This window comes from Ahaetulla prasina, chromosome 4 (assembly GCF_028640845.1).
Source record: "Ahaetulla prasina isolate Xishuangbanna chromosome 4, ASM2864084v1, whole genome shotgun sequence".
Taxonomy (NCBI): Eukaryota; Metazoa; Chordata; class Lepidosauria; order Squamata; family Colubridae; genus Ahaetulla; species Ahaetulla prasina.
Genome location: NC_080542.1, coordinates 125,259,083 through 125,276,766, shown reverse-complemented (window position 1 = coordinate 125,276,766; position 17,684 = coordinate 125,259,083). Strand labels below are relative to the sequence as shown.

Here is a 17,684-nt window from a genome sequence, read left to right as displayed (position 1 = left end):
TAGTGAAATGCAACTTGTCCAGCGAGGCTAGGTATACAATAACCAGGTCAAAGATTTATTCCACCTGTGGTTTATTCAACGAACTAGCCTTTGCTTTGGTCCGTTTTTAGGAAGGCGAGAAGAGGAGGCAGAGGCCTCGGAATAAGAGACCAGGAAAATTTAATCCTGGCTCAAACGTGATTAGAAACGGATCTTTGCCGGGAAGAGACCTCTCCCCCAAAAGCCAGCTCTGCCTCTACCTCATCCCCCGTTGGAGGAACAGGCGAGCCAAACCTGAGCTACGGAGCTCGGCCGAAGACCGAGAAGAGGGAGAAATCGCCTCCAAGCAACTAGGAGCTGCTGCACAGATTTCCCTCCCCGGGTCGGTTTGCTTGGCAGTCGCTTCTTCTTTCCTCCAGCCTGAGCGCGGCGCCGCCGCTGCTGCCTTCTCCTCCTACGGCTCACCACATCCGATCAGAGCGAGAAAGGAGGCCGGGCTCAGTGTTCACGTTTTCCTCCCCCCGCCCGCCTCCTCGCCTCTCTGTTCTCCCTCCTCAAGGCTTTGTCCAGCCCCTTGTGAAGATGGCGGGGCTGAGCAGCAGGACTAGCGTGGCAGAGGCACCGAGAAGCAGCGGCCGAGGGGTCGTGGTAAATGAAAACTTTCCCTCTCCCGGATCGGCCTGCTGCAATAGTTGTTGCAGGCTTGATAGCCAGCCCGGCTCCCCTTCCAGTCCCTTCAGCACCCTGGCATCCCACCCGACCACGCTTCGCTCACCTGACACCCCCCCCCCTCCACCTTTCCCCACCTTCCTTGACTTCAGCCTCTGCCTTCTCCCTCCTCGGTCGGTAGCTTAGATGACCCGGTGGATTTTTTTTTTTAGTATTTCATCGTTAGGGTACCCAGAATGAAAGCACGTTTGAAGCGAGAGGGAGCTATGAAGCAGCAAGCTGGGAATAAGTTCCTTGCCACGAGTGGGAGGGGAGCAGGTTTTTAACAATTGCATTGCTCGCCACTCAACTGTGGAAGGCTATGGGGCTTGTTTTCTCTCCGAGAAATAGGTAGCCTGGGGTTGCAGACTTTTAACTACAGTACAGCATATAGAGCGATCTCGATCCTCTTCCTAATTGAGTGTAACACGATCCTCTTGTGGGCAGGAAAATCTTTCACCGATCCCCTCCATAGTGAATATGATTTGGAATAGCAAGAGACACGTCAGACACCCCCCCCCCCGTCCCTTAAAAGCCACGCATTCAGGATCTGCATTCATGCATCACACTAAATTACTTTAATCGCATCAGTTCTGGTAGAAGGTTTATTTGCACAGCTTCCCTCCCCTCCCCGACTCCCCCATGACCTGGAGAAGTTACACGTGATACAGTGTTGTCCTCTTGCGTAATTGGTATAAAGCTTATGAAAAAAAGGAGGTGGAACCATTCTTAGGTGTGTTTTTTCCCCCCTCACTAATTTATTTCATAGGATTGTTTTATTTATTCAATCAATCTTCAGAAAGGTGTGTGGAAGATTGTACTGTTCTTTAGGGAGATGATTTGGAGGTTCTTAAGAAGATGCTTATAAAGGGACATTATAGCTTTAGTACTCTAAGTGTTTCAATATTCAACGTTCAGTGATACTTCGATTTCTTAAATAATAAATATGGCTGGCTCCTGAACACATGAATCACAGACTAAATTGCATATGTGTTTATTTAAAAATAAACGCCCTTATGAATGGAGCATATTACCAACGTAGATTTGGGCTGGGTTGTACTTGGAAGGGAGAATAGCAAGGAATATCAGGGATATTAATTAATTGTTTAAAAACTTCCTAAAATAATACACTTTTATAATACTGCTCAGAAAACTGCAGTGTAGACAGGAGGAGTAAAATTTGACTCAAATACATCTTTACAGGTAGTTCTTGTCTTATCATTCATTTAGCAACTGTTTAAAGTCACCCTGAAAAAAGTGACTTGTGACCACTCCTTGCACATATATATGTATCCCCATGATTATGTGATCAAAATTTGGGCACTTAGCATCCAGCGTGTATTTATGATTTTTTAAGGATCCCGGGGTTATGTGATTGCCTTTTGAAAGCTTCCCAGCCTGTTTCCAACTAGCAATAAATAAATAAATAAATGGGGGAAGCCAGATTTTCTTAATGACCATCAGACTCACTTAACAACTACTACGATTCATTTAACAACCATGGAAAAACGTTGTAAATTGGGTGCAACTCACTTAACTCTCGCTTAGTGATGGAAATTATGGACAAAATTCTAAGCCAAGGATTGAACTTCTTTTAATATGGCTAATAGGTATGAAATTGCACTGTCACATGATTTAAATGATTAAAGTGGCCAGATGAGATGAAGCAGTTGTAGAAAAGGGGAGAATATTGTCATTTTTTTACCTCAGAAAAATCTTGTTTTGTTTTGAAAAAAAAAAGAGTCTCTTCTAAGATACAGCTAGTCATCTACTTATAACCATTTATTTAGTTATCATTCAGTGGCACTGAAAAAAGTTACTTATTATTTTTCACACTTATGATTGTTGCATTGGTCATGTGAACTATTTATGATGGTTGCCATGTCATAGAGTCATTTGATTACTTTTTGCAACCTTCCAATCTTAACAACCATGTTGCTAAATTATAACCTACAGTGATTCACTTAACTGTGACATTAAAGGTCATAAAATGAGGCAAAACTCACTTAACAACTGCCTCACTTAGTAATGGAAATGTTGGCCTTAATTGTGGTCATAAGTCAAGGACTATCTGTATATTGATTAGGACTAATTGTGCTGGGTAAATCTTTTACTCTGAAATGTATATACTTTAAACCTTACATTATACAAATTTTTTATTAAATATTTCTATTTTGATAGAAATTTTAAAGTGCCTGATTGATTTGTTGGCAGAAAAGATCAGTCCTATGTGCACTTCTTAAATAAGCCTCACTGTACACAGCAGGAGTTGCTTCTGGGTGAATATTCTGTAGACACAGAACTATATTCTACCTTTGATAATATGTTGTTGCCGGCATTAAAATATAACAGAATAAGAAAGTTGGAAGGGACCTTGGAGGTCTTCTGGTCCAACCCCCTGCCCAGGCAGGAAACTCTACACCATTTCAGACAAATGGCTATCCAACATTTTCTTAAAAATTTCCAGTGTTGGAGCATTCACAACTTCTGCAGGCAAGTTGTTCCGCTTACTGATTGTTCTAATTGTCAGGAAATTTCTCCTTAGTTCTAGGTTCTAGGTTGCTAGGCTTAGTTCTAGGTTGCTTCTCTCCTTGATTAGTTTCCAACCATCCTGCCTTCAGGTGCTTTGGAGAATAGCTTGACTCCCTCTTCTTTGTGGCAGCCCCTGAGATATTGGAACACTGCTATCGTATCTCCCGTAGTCCTTCTTTTCATCAGACTAGGCATACCCAATTCCTGAAACTGTTCTTCATATGTTTTAGCCTCCAGTCTCCTAATCCTCTTGGTTACTCTTCTCTGCACTCTTTCTAGAGTCTCCACATCTTTTTTACATCGTGACAACCAAAACTGAATGCTGTATTCCAAATGTGGCCTTACCAAGGCATTATAAAGTGGTATTAACACTTCACGTGATCTTGATTCTATCCCTCTATTTATACAGCCTAGAACTGTGTTAGCTTTTTTGTCAGCTGCTGCTCACTGCTGGCTCATATTAGGTAGAGGATGATAATTCATCTTTAAATCTAAGGTTTTTTTACGCAAAATACATACTTGAGAAATACGCTGTAGCCTTCTTAAGAGTCTGTCTAATAATTCTGGGGGAATAGTAATAGGACTGGAAAGTCCCAGATTCAAATAAAGATCTTTCTTGACTTACAATCACAATTGAGCCCAAAATTTCCACTGCTAAGCAAGACATTTGTTAATTTTGCCCCATTTTACAATCTTTTTTTTTTTTTTGGCCAGGATTGTTTAGTAAATCACTGCAATTGTTACATTAGTAACACCGTTTTGAATCTAATCATGATGGATTCACGTCAATGGGGAATCATTGGCTTCCCATTGACTTTGCTAATCAGAATGTCACAAAAGATGATTACGTAACCCTAACGATATGATCGTTGCCAAGCATCTGATTTGATCATATGACCACAGAGTTGCTGCAATGGTTTTCAGTGCCATTGTAACTTTGGTCACTAAATGAATATTGATGACTATTTGTAATGAAACTTTACTAGTGTTTTTAGGCAGGATACACTTTTTAACCCAGCAACTTCTCACTTTGTTTCAGTTTTCTGTAGCTTCTCTAGCCTATCGACTGGAAACAACCATGAAATTGCTCCTCTTTTTTAGAACAATCACCTGGAAAGCCATATTCATCCAATTTTGAAACAACCAAATACCTAAAGTGGAAAAATTTCCACAAAAAATATTGACAAATTTCTAGCTCACTTCTTTGGTAGGAAGATCTATCTGCCGCCATATTGAGAAGAGCAAATTATGTCTGGTTTATGCAATAAACCATGGTTTAAATACAGGATAGTTTGCTTTGAAGTATAAAGCAATATGTGTTTATTTGCATTGTATCCTTGCAAGCTTCAGTCCTTGCCACACTTATAGGAACTCAATGGAATTTCCTTCTTATGGTTTGTGTTCTGTTGGTTCTAATTTTGTGAAGCTGCCTTCAATTTTTATGTTCTTTTTCACAGCTGTATATTAATTTTAAGGAGAACATCACCTAATAGGAAGAGAGCAAGGTACTCACTACAGAAGCAAGCTAGAAATCTCTTCATTTGCTATAGGAATATCATTTAGGAAATAGGGGCTGCTATTCTTTTTCTGTACTACTCCCCTGATCACATCATTGTCAATTTTCTCATGCATATTTAGTTCAGTAAGATAAATGAATATTCTTATGATAAGTTATATAATGGATTTGTATACTAGAGCAAAAGTATCTTTTTTTAAAAAATAACATGGCCTATATTTATTATAGTATATACAATACTAGTAGCTGCAGTATTCTTAATGCAGAATTTTTCATTAATTTTCTTTTTACAGGTAGTCCTCGATTTATGACCCAAAATTAAGCCCAAAAATTCTGTTGCTAAGTGAGACAGCTGTTAAGTGAATCACTGCAGTTGTTAACTTAGTAACACAGCTGTTAAGTGAATGCAGCTTCCCCATTCATTTTGCTTGTCAGAAGGTCACAAAAGGTAATCACATGACCCCCAGGACATTGCAGCTATAATCAATAGATGCTGGTTGCCAAGCATCTAATTTTTGATCATGTGACCATGGGGAATACTGCAATGGTTTTAAACGTGAAAAACTGTTGGAAGTCACTTTTTTCAGTGCTGGTGTAACTTCAAACAGTCACTAAACAAATGGTTGTAAGTCAAGGACTATCTATAAAATAAATAAATAAATAAATATACACACATACATAATATATTTAATATATTATGAATGTCTCTGAGAATATATGTTCTCCTTATAGTGAAATCTAAAAGAAAATACAGGAATATCATTCCTATTTTCATATTCCACAGACATTAACAAAAATTATATAACTTTTGAATTAATCATATTTAAAATAGACTCATTAAATCAGTACATTTACGTATGACTAAATCAGGATGTTACATATAATGTTAACATATAAAGAAACAGCTTGTCTTAATAAAGATGCAAAATTTCCTGTACTCAGAATGTTACCTCTATGCTTATTTTAGGAGTACAGCCTGGCTTTCTTTAGAAAAAGGGTTTTGAAGGATCAAGGCCAATTGACCTTGTAAAAGATTGCAGGAGTTCTCTTAAGGGGAAGAGGACCAGAATTCTTCCTTTTTTGGATTGAGATTTAAGGACAGAGGGCTGGGGGAAGCAAACTGCTTACATTCCACCCGTAAACTTTCTTTGAAAAATGGCTCCAAATGGTCAGATATCACAATGCAATTTTCAGACCCTCTGTAGGACTTCTAATGGGATTAATCCAGTAACATTTCAGTCAATGTTCACTGACCATTGGGCTATGCAGGGTTGGACCAGGATTAGCTAATACTTTGATTAAAGATAACTGAGAAATTCAAGATCTGTAGGCTAGACATGGAAGTCATTTTTTATTTGAAGGGGGAAATGATTATCCTCCATAAGCCTTAATGTTTCCATCCTCATTAAAACCTACTTTGGAAAAAAAAAACCTGCAGAAAATTGGCTCTTTTGCCAGCAAGATATAGATAATATGATCTGGATTTTTAGGCACATTTGTTGCTGTACTATCAATATGCTGCAATCCTTTGCAGATATGATCAGCCTAGATTTTGACTTGGGGAGTTGTCTAAAAAACCACGAATCATGAAAAATTATGCCATAAACTTTTGTGGATTGTTTTCCACATTCCCAGAATTTCAGACAGAGTGGCATGCTAACCTTGAATTTTTGTCCAGATGGACTGGAAGATGCTTCTTGCCAACATCTTTAATGAAAGCTTTTCAGAGGAAATTTGTCCAAGTTTGGAAGTTCCCCTAGTAGTTTACAATACTTTTAGGCATAGATCAACACTTGAAGGTTAGAAATGGTATTCTGTATTCTTGTGAAAGTATTTAAAGAATCATCAACTATCAAGACTAATGTGATCCCAGTATGTTGTACTGAAATGAGGCCAAGATATTATGACCCTGGATACCATCTTCCCCTGGAAATTCTGGAATCATCAAAATTTAAGAATGCCAAAATTATGTAAGGTTTGTCTGTCTGGTTTAATTTGACAGTTATAAAAATGAGTTAGAATCAAATTTTGAGGAGCTAGAAGCCATTTTGTGAGCAGAGAGTAGGTCTTAATAGATGCCAGCACAATTGTTGCCAACCATTGTGTTCAGCCATGGTTTTTTTTTAAACATAGCTTATTATTAAACCATAGCAACTGGATTTCCATATAAAACTAAGCTAAACTGTCATTACCTCTTGATGTACAAGAATTTGAAGTCCATATTTTTCTTTGCATTGCTTGATTTTTTTTGATTAGATACATTTCCTCCGGCCTGGTTGCCTCATAATAGTTGCACAAATTCCCAGAAATTCTAGCCAGTGAATTCACTGGCAGGTGAAACCCAACATGCCAGCAGCAACAAGATTTTGATATCTTCCATTCTCCTTATTACTTCATTCTCTATATTTAAAAGTCTGCTTCTTAGATAATGTGGTAACATATTTGCAATGCAATACAGAAATTTTATTTTAACTAACTTATATCTGCTTGCAGATTTCAGATGATTGGCCAGGATATAGCTTGGATCTGTTTACGTATCCACAGCATTACTGTGGAGACCTTGATTATGTGCTCATTCCCCATGGGATCATTGTTGACAGGTAAAAATCTTGATTTAAAGCCTGTGATTTATATTTTCTACATGTATAATCCTTCAATACCTATTCATAGTTTTTTGTTACTCGTCCATTTTCATTTTTGTCCTTTCAGCAAATAGCTTGAAGAAATCTCTTTATAAGTCTCTCTTCATTTCTATTATTCAGAATTTCCCATAGAGGAGTGGCTGAATTCCAGAGAAATTTCTTCTTCCATGTCTAGATCAAACTTTAAATTGCCAGAATGAAGCCACCTTCTTGGCTTTGTTGTTGGCCCAAAATAAGTCATTTTCAGTACACATTTCTGATAATATCCAATATGCCAGCTGGACTCTATGTCTCTCCATAATTACACAGTGTGATGCTAAGAGCTTCCCCTTGAGTATATTAGTTTTACATTTAGGCACTCAGCTCCCAACCTATTCAGCATCCTCCAGGTAATATAATGGAGGTCAGATCCTTCATCCATATCTTCCTTTAATATTATTCTTTGTACAATGATCTCCTTCCTCCATCTTTTAATTTGATTTTGTTCTTGTGTACCCTCAAGAATGTTTGTCTTGCCATAAAACTTAAAATCCTAGATCTGAGTCAGTGGGCTTTAGGGCATTCAGAGAATGTTGAGGCTCATTCTCTTGGCATATGCTATCACTTCTCTCCTGATCTTAGTGGAGCAATGCCAGTAAAAGGATATATTTTCCCTATTGGGGTAGGTAATTTCCAGAGAAATTCAGATAATTAAATTAAATATTGTTATTATAAAATAGGGTTGTATATCCGTTTTTAAACAGAAGTTTTTATTTCTGATACATTAATTTGCTCCAGGCAAGGGGTTTTTTTTGTTTTGTTTTGTGTTTTTTTTGCCAATTAGTAGAGGGATTAGGTTTACAACTTGTTCCAAACTTTGTTTGAATGTAACCATGATTGATGGAATAAACTACCGTGGCTTAGTTTGGGGAAATGCTAATTCAAAACCTAGCTTAGTTCGACTTACTAGCATGTTTAAAGCAATTGAATGTGACATATTTATTTATTAAATTTAAATGCTGCCCATCTTACTCTGAAAAGTGACTCTTACCCAAGGAAATTCAAGAATGTTATGTTATATTTTGGATGTGAAAACTAAAACTATAAATCTTCAGATCTATCCATTCTGCACTGTTCTAGAAGGCTGCCTTTAAGTAGAAAATTAAGTGGGAAAATGTCTGTTTTATATTTCATGCCTTAAGATGGGTGGGCCACAACTCTTAGCAACCCTAGCCAACATAGTTGTTGGTGAGAGATGTTGGGAGATTTGCCTGTTTCAAATAATAATTTACAGTTTAAAATAAACTCTTGTCAAAATATGCTTTTGTTCTTGGTGAATGAGGAGTATGCCTTGATCACTTATTCTCCAGAGTATACTATAAATTCTTATCGTGTGAGACATTTTGAATGTTAATAATGGCCTAGAGGCTAAATGTCTAAGATGCAACTCAAGGTGCAGAGAAAAATGATGGAAAGAGAGACTTTCTTAAATAACATTCTTCTGCTGTATTAAAACAGCATTGATTTAGGATTGCTATACTTCTTTCTGAATGATCAACATATGTTGAAGATTTGATATAATAAGCTGTGAAATTGTGCTGCATATTGACAGAAAAATCCTAAATTGTGCTGCATATGAAGCACACTTCTGAGTGGTAATAATGTGTATAAGAATTCTGATCCTCTTGGGTAAAAGTGTTATTAGACAGTTACATCAAAATTTGAAAGATGGTGCTCATCCAAATATAAATATGTTTATATTTATATGTTTAGGAGGTGAAGTCTCTTTTGAGTTGAGCTGTATTCCTGGTAACTTCCCAGGCCCTGCCATGTTTTTTTTGTTTTTTTGACCTAATATAGAGTTAATTCATTCATGTTTTCTTTTTAATTTCCTAGTCTAGCTTACATCCCTAGAGATTTCTTAAAGATCTCCTGTTTAAATACTAAGTCTAATCTTGCTTAGTTGTCAAAACTGGCCAGATTCTGGAAGGTGTTGGGTACCCCTAGAACAGATATCAGCAATCTGCGATTCTGGAGCCGCATGTGGCTCTTTCACCTCTCTGCTGCAGCTCCCTGTCATTCAAAATATGTGTCACAACCGCCAATGTGTGACACCCGCCAGCACGCAATTTATTGAGCTTTTCAACCTCCAGTAGGCCAAAAGAAAAGTTACAAAAGAAAATAGAACGTTTAATTCAACGTTTTGTGGCGACTCAAGAAATAGTCAGGCACGGGAAGGGTTTTGTGGCTCCTGGTATTTTCTTTTCTGTGGGTCCAAATGGCTCTTTGAGTGTTTAAGGTTGCAGACCCCTGCCCTAGAATTATATCACCAGAGCTAGGCTTAAGGAATATTTTATTTGTTTCCATTAAAGCTATCCCCAATCTCCCCCTCCCTTTAGAATAGAATAGAATAGAATAGAATTTTATTGGCCAAGTGTGATTGGACACACAAGGAATTTGTCTTGGTGCTTATGCTCTCAGTGTACATAAAAGAAAAGATACATTCATCAAGGTACAACATTTACAATACAATTGATGGTCAATATATCAATATAAATCATAAGGATTGCCAGCAACAAGTTATAGTTATACAGTCATAAGTGGGAAGAGATTGGTGATGGAAACCAATGAGAAGATTAATAGTAGTGCAGATTCAGTACATAGTTTGACAGTGTTGATGGAATTATTTGTTTAGCAGAGTGATGGCCTTCGGGAAAAAACTGTTCTTGTGTCTAGTTGTTCTGGTGTGCAGTGCTCTATAGCGTCATTTTGAGGGTAGGAGTTGAAACAGTTTATGTCCAGGATGTGAGGGGTCTGTAAATATTTTCACGGCCCTCTTCTTGATTCATGCAGTATACAGGTCCTCAATGGAAGGCAGGTTGGTAGCAATTATTTTTTCTGCAGTTCTAATTATCCTCTGAAGTCTGTGTTTTTCTTGTTGGGTTGCAGAACCGAACCAGACAGTTATAGAGGTGCAAATGACAGACTCAATAATTCCTCTGTAGAATTTAAAATTACTATTAACATACATATATATACATACATATATATGTGAAAAATATTGATGATTACAATTTCCACTGCATAACATTGAATGCACAGTGCACTAAGCTGCAGCCAAATATTATTGATTGGTTGGTTGGTTGGTTGGTTGGTTGGTTGGTTGGTTGGTTGGTTGGTGCATATGGCTAATCACAACGCTGTGTGCCTCACAACAGTTATCTAAAACCAAAGACCATACAAATAATAAAATAATTATAAAGAGATAAAGAAATAAAAAACCTTACACTGTAACTAGTCTTCCTGGATGCAGTTAAGAGTACTCTTCCAATTCTGATTTCACTTATCCCAGAGCCTGGGAGAAGAACTCTCTTAAGCCCATTCAGAAAAGTTAAGAGGTTCAGGCTTACTGGATCTCAAAGTAAAAGGTGTTCCTCAGAGTAAAGACTGCCACAGAAAATACACATTTCCTGGGTGCCATTAGATAACAACATTTAAGGGAAGAGTCCTAGAGTGCACTTATTTTATGTGTTCTGGTGGAACAGGTAAGATACCTTCAAGGAGAGATGGTCCTGCAAATAGCCTCTTTTTATGCCCTGCAGGAGAATCAAAAATAAATGTAATTGTGTATGAAATTGATTATGGTTGTGTTGCACAAAAAAGACATGGACTGGAGAGACCAAATCTTACCTTATATTTATGTTTAATTCTTACTTTAGGATAGAACGTTTGGCCAAAGATATCATGCAAGACATTGGATACAATGACATCGTGGTTCTTTGTGTACTTAAAGGTGGCTACAAATTCTGTGCTGATCTTGTGGAGCATATTAAGAACCTCAGTAGAAATTCAGAGAGGTTCATCTCCATGAAAGTTGACTTTGTTAGAGTGAAAAGTTATCAGGTAAGTAATATTTTTTTTAAAAAAAAACCAATACATCTTTAATGGAATGTGTTTTGATTACTGCAGTTTTCCTCGGTCTAATGCTCCATAGCTAAATTTCACCTAGAATTTCTGGAATTCCTAGTTAACGTGATCTATGGCTAAGCTGGCTGAGAATTCTGGGTATTGTTACTATATAAATGAGGACTCTAAGCTTAATTAAAACAGGATTGTGAGCACAATTGACAAAATTTGAATTGAATTAGTTTCTTTAGCAGAACCAAAAGGAAAACTGTTTCCCTTTTGTTTTACTTATGCACTCAAATTTGTTCCAAAGAGTCTCCAAAAGTTTGAAGTAGAATTGGGGACTTAAATTGGGAAGGAGAAAATGAAGTAATGAAAATTAATCCTTTTTTAAAGCAGCTTTCATAGTGAATTTTCTCAAGCTAATGCTGTTGTGTGTGTATGAGTAGATTGATATGGTAATGATAATAAACTGTATTTTAATAGGTTTTTTTCTTTCCTAAATAAAATATACTCAATCTTTGGGAAAGATGTTTAATTTAAGATCCTGCATTGACTTTACTAGTATAGTGAATTCTTTATCCCAGCTAGCTTCAGATTCCCCTTTTTCTTGGTGATGTGAAAAGAAGAGACATTGAGCCAGTTGTTGGTTTACTTACTGCCAGGAAGTTTTCTGGAGGTACTTCAAAACTGTAACCTGTATTAATGCCTGCTTAAAGTTATACTTTGTTTTAAAGTGGGTTTCAGACCAGCTAGCTGAAATTCAAAACTGAGCAACCCCATATTTTTTATTTTATTTTTTAGTGTGGGAGGTTTGATCCAAAATTTACTTTTCTGAGCCAAGTTGCAGTGACCTCCCCTTCTCATAATGCTATATAGCAAATGAATATAGAAACTGGAAAATTCCAAAAGCATTTTTGTATAAGGGATGTGGTCACACAGCTGTTGAAAGCGAAAAAAAGTGAAAAATTCTTCTCTGCTTGCCCAAGGCCTTAGGAGTGAATTCAAATAGCTCTTTGGATGGTTGCCATTGTTTACTGTAGATACTTCCTTCGCTTTGAGTTATGAATATGTATGATATCGGAATAGGAAGCTGAACTATCAGTAGCCTAGGTTGTTCACATTTCTTTTTGACCTACAGGCATAAGTTCAAAGAATATTTTAAGTAAAAAGGATTTCGGGTTGTCTAGTTATTTCTTTGGTACACCTCTTTGTCCTTGTGTTTTCAGACCATTTCTAACTTCCTGGGATGCAGACATTGCATACCAAATTCATCCCTGTCCTATAAAATTAGTATTTGCACTTCGGGATCAGTTCACATGTGCTTGGATTCCATTTTTGCACCAATAGCATTTACGTATGTAGCTGATGCAACAAGCAATTTGTGAATAAACATTCTTTTGACTTTAATACTTTAATTCTGCCAGCGTGGATCACAGGCTTTCTAACTCCCATCATTCAGTTGTCCTCTTAAATTTATCCTTTCTTTTTCGGTTCTTAATATCTTACTCTTCCTTCCTAATCCAGAGAGCAATATTCTTCACTTGATTGATTTTTCTATTTCTGAGGATCCCTCTACTAACCGTTTCCCATTTCTCTTTCTTAAGGGAGTCCTGCTGTTTTTCTGTTCATTTTATGCAGCTGTGCTCTTTTCTCTCTCCAACTGTTTGTCTCCAAGAACCATGTCCAAGTCTTGTAAACAGTAGTGGGATGCTGATGGTTGTTTTTGCTCGATGTTCAGCATTCATGGCTAAAAGGTTAGTCTGTCACACTGCAATGTTAAAGGGAAAGAGGGGAGGGAACTTCTCAACTGAAGCACAGAAAACATTCCCACAAAAATTAGAATGTACACTTAGTATCTGTGAAAAATAGGAGAACCAGGACTGTTTATTTTACCACTCAGGTATACAACCTGAGTCGACACCTATTCCTCGAAAACCTTGGGTGAAGTCCAAGTATGTACTGTAAGTTGTGACATATTTGTTAATGCTAATATGGTAGTAGAAATTAGGGATAAATAACTGAAGAGTAAGTGGATAACAAAAAATAATTTGGATTATCTGTCTTTTAAAATCAAATTAGAGATACCTTTTGGGAACATGTCCATCACCTTGCAGTCAAAGACTGGTTTTGGCCCTTGGCCTGGAAAAGTTGTGCCTAAGTGGGATGTTTTGTACAAGTTTTAGGGGTGTGCAGCTGGATTGATGGAAGATATTATCTATGTCTTTATCCTTAGGAAGCTCCTCCTGACCCCTTAAAAATCTTAGGCAAACTAGGTTCTGTTAAAATGGATCGGTTATGTTGCCAAGTAGTGAAGGAGGAATCCCTAAACATTAATAGCACCTTTTCAGAATAATTTTTTGTATTTAGAATAGAATAGAATAACAGAGTTGGAAGGGACCTTGGAGGTCTTCTAGTACATCCCCCTGCTTAGGCAGAAAATCCTACACCACTTCAGACAAATGTTTATCCAACATCTTAAAAACTTCCAGTGTTGGAGCAGTCACAATTTCTGGAGGCAAATTGTTCCACTGATTAATTGTTCTTACTGTGGGGAAATTTCTCCTTATTTCTAAGTTGCTTCTCTTTGATTAGTTTCCACCCATTGCTTCTTGTTTTGCCCTCAGATGCTTTGGAGCAAGGGTCACCAACCTTTTGGATGTCAGGGACCACTAAATTCATAATTTTAAATCCCGCAGACCACTAATACGACCTTTTAAAAAGATAAATAATATTTAGTGCAATATAAAAAATGCAAATAATTTTTCTGCGGCCCACCAAAATTTTCTCGCGGACCACCAGTAGTCCACGGACCACCAGTTGGTGACCACTGCTTTGGAGAATAGCTTGACTCCCTCTTCTTTGTGGCAGCTCCTGACAAATTTGCAATATGTCAAGAGCAATATTGATTTGACTGGCTACAAGAAGAAATGCAAAGCTTTGTAACCAATGCTCACATGGGTTGAGAAACATTGGTCTAAATTGTGACCTAATACACATGACACAAGAATACACCATCTTAACCATCTCTTTTAATTCTTTTGATAATGGGTATTTTTCTCCTTTGGAAACATCTCACAGTAAGCATTCGTTTTCTTGTGCTTTCCTATCTGCAGTTGAAATGGTGATTTGTGCTGTGTTCTCTCTCACTATGTGGTCATAGATTAATTACCAATTGGCGCCTGGCTGGTGGAATGAATTTCCATAACCCTTAGAGTCAGTGTTTGAACTAATTTAAGATGAGTTTTCAAATGAGTGGGAGGGCCAGGGACGAAAAGTCAAATTAACACTTGATTTGGCCCACTGTTATGAATGTTGGCAAGGGATCTTTGGCAAATAGTCTTTCTCTCCTCTCCACTTTGGTAGAAATGCTTGTTTTTTATTCTGATCAAAGAGAATTCTATTAATATGTTGGATAAATGTGAATTATGTCTTTTTTAATTGCTCATTTTAATGCCTTCAGAGCCGACCGTATGTGCTCTACCAACACAATATTCCTAGTCTTCTGGTTTGATGAGACATGAAAATGATATGGGCATTCTCCTGAAACAGTGGTATAGAGTGGACTAATCACAAAAGGCACAAAACACTGATTGATCAAAATGTTATCTGCCTTTCCATTGTTCTCCCTCCTGCGACTTACTGGCTATTTACTTCTCCCTATTCTTGGTTCTTACTCTGGGTAGTTGGGCACACTTTCATGGTAAGGACAAGGCTGCAACTTCCCTTTATTTTTATTGTCCAAGAAAGCTCATTGCATCCAAAATATTGGCTTGGGTGGCTAATAAAGGATCATTGGTAAATTGGGAATTTGCTACATAATACAGATGTTGTGTTCTCTTATTCCAGCAACAAATGCTTTGTACTGCAAAACTCAACTAGATGTTTGACAAAGGAGGGAGAGGGATATGTTTGTAAGACTACAATGGATATTTTGCAGAAATAGACAAAAGGTTGATATGGGAAAAACCATAAAATCTTGATAAGTTCTAGGATTAATTATCTGAACTGAAGTTCTAGATGTTTTTTCTGTAGAAAAAAGTCTTCAATCACATTTTTTTAAAAATTATTGTAGGTTGATGATATCTGTCACATGGAATTTTTCTTTCTTTCTTTCTTTATTTTGTCGAGTACATATTAGATAATATATATAAGTATAAGCATGAATTAAATACATAAAATAAATATAGTTAAAGGGAAGATTAGGACAGGGATGGTAGGCACACTGGTGTTCTTACGCACACCTCTTACAGACCTCTTAGGAATGGGGTGAGGTCAATAGTAAACAGTCTTAGGTTAAAGTTTTGGGAATTTTGAGATGAGACCACAGAGTCTGGTAGTGCATTCCAGGCATTAATAACTCTGTTACTGAAGTCATATTTTCTGCAATCAAGATTGGAGCAGTTCACTTTAAGTTTGTATCTATTGTGTGCTCGTGTATTGTTGTGGTTGAAGCTGAAGTAGTCATTGACAGGTAGGACATTGTAGCAGATGATTTTATGAGCTATGCTCAGGTTATACCGAAGGCGGAGTAGTTCTAAATTTTCTAAACCCAGAATTCAAGCCTGGTGTCATAAGGTGTTCTGTTGCGAGCAGAGGAATGGACAACTCTTCTTGTGAAATATTTCTGGACACAGTCAATTGTATTAATGTTTAACATGCAGTGTAGACTCCAGACAGATGAGCTGTAATCAAGAATTGGTCTAGCAAATGCTTTGTATGCTCTGGTTAGTAGTGTAATCTTACCAGAGAAGAAGCTACGCAAGATTAGGTTTACAACTCTAAATACATTTGGTAAAAAATATACCCATTAAAGTGTTAAAACATTTTTAAAAAATCAACAACTGATTAAAAGCCGCTATTAAAACAGACAGAGCAACATCATTAAAAGGCAACATCTAATGATGAAACAGTCTAAAAAAACCTCAATCTGTCAGAAAGATTTGATGATCTTTCCCAAGATAAAAGTTGTGTACCAGTGAAACAAACTGCCTCATCATTAGCATGTTTCTGTTCACCGGAGGTCTTCATATTGAAGGTAGATAGTAGCCCTCTGAAATACCTTATTAGGCCTTGCTCCAAGGAAAGAATTAGATTACCGTATATACTCGAATATAAGCCGATCCGAGTATAAGCCGAGGTCCCCAATTTTACCCCAAAAACTGGGGTAAACTGGGGACTCGAGTATAAGCCGAGGGTAGGAAATGAGGCACCTACCGGTTGAAACCTCCTCCCTCAGCTGAGAAGGCTGGCGGCTCCCCCGCCCCGCCCTCTCACTGCACCGGCAGGGCTTCAGTCCGGTAAAATGTGAAAAAAAGAAGAAAAAAAAACTCGAGTATAAGCCGTATATACTCGAGTATAAGCCGAGGGGCTTAAAAAAAAAAAACTCGAGTATAAGCCGTATAGACCCGAGTATAAGCCGAGGGGACGTTTTTCAGCACAAAAAATGTGCTGAAAAACTCGGCTTATACTCGAGTATATACGGTATATGATCTCGAGACCCTTGTGATTCTAAGAGGAAAAAGCTAGCTTAACTTATCCCAGTCTGCTGCTTTCCAAATGTGTTGGATTACTTCTCCTATAATTGAGTTGTAATGGTCTGGAGATCATAACACGTGCCACAAATCCCAGCCCTTCTTTACATTTAAGTTCCTTCTCTGCAAAATTTCTAATATATTTGTAAAAAGCCATAACTGCTTAACCTGTATTCTATCACTACCTGTTAACGAGATAGCTGTTTTCCTATTGGTAATTCATGATTTGGGAGATTTTGAATCATAGCAATGTGCTTAGCCTGCTATAACTATTATCTTACTTCCTTTTCCTTTATGCTAACAACATTGCCTGCAGAGTGTTTCCTTTCATTTAATTCTGGAAAAGGGACATCATTAATTGGAGCAACCCCAGATTCTTTATAATTTCCCCAAAGACTTGGATGAAATCTTTTGCTGGCATCTCTTAGATTTGCTCCTTAAAATAGATCCAAATCAGTCCACTGCCATGTGAGGGCTAATGCAAAAAAAGGCTAGAGAACACTTTGAAAATGCAACAGAGTAAGACAATATCTTTTCAGTCAACTCCACCTATCCTATGATATTTCAGTTACTATAAGGTGGTCTTGTGATTTGACACTGGTTTTGAGGTGGGGTGCTGGAATCTGTTGACGTTTGAAAACTGCTCCTCGGCATCTTTTTCAATTAGAACTGAAATCAGTGATTTTTGTATTTATGATGGTGGGCTTTGGTAGCAATGCTGGGATGCAATTTCAGAATTGTCACAATGTCCAAACATATCCCAAACCTTTCTACCAGGAGATATCTAATTAAATTATACTTCAGGTAACATTGTGTTCAATAACCTTAATCTATGGCTGTTTGACTAGGATTTATGAGGGCTGTAGTATATCAGATTGTGCAAGTACC

The 17,684-nt window shown here is 37.4% G+C and overlaps 1 protein-coding gene across 2 annotated transcripts in view; it reads left to right on the top strand.

The window, feature by feature from the left end:
- The first annotated feature begins 494 nt into the window (after positions 1-494).
- PRTFDC1 (phosphoribosyl transferase domain containing 1) overlaps positions 495-17,684 on the top strand; it is a 59,405-nt gene continuing 42,215 nt past the window's right edge. For both annotated transcript variants that reach the window (XM_058181823.1, XM_058181821.1), the window contains exons 1-3: positions 495-627; positions 7,229-7,335; positions 11,076-11,259. In XM_058181823.1, the coding sequence (XP_058037806.1) occupies positions 562-627; positions 7,229-7,335; positions 11,076-11,259 (357 nt within the window). In that variant the 5' untranslated portion in view covers positions 495-561. The remainder of the gene's footprint in view (positions 628-7,228; positions 7,336-11,075; positions 11,260-17,684) is intronic.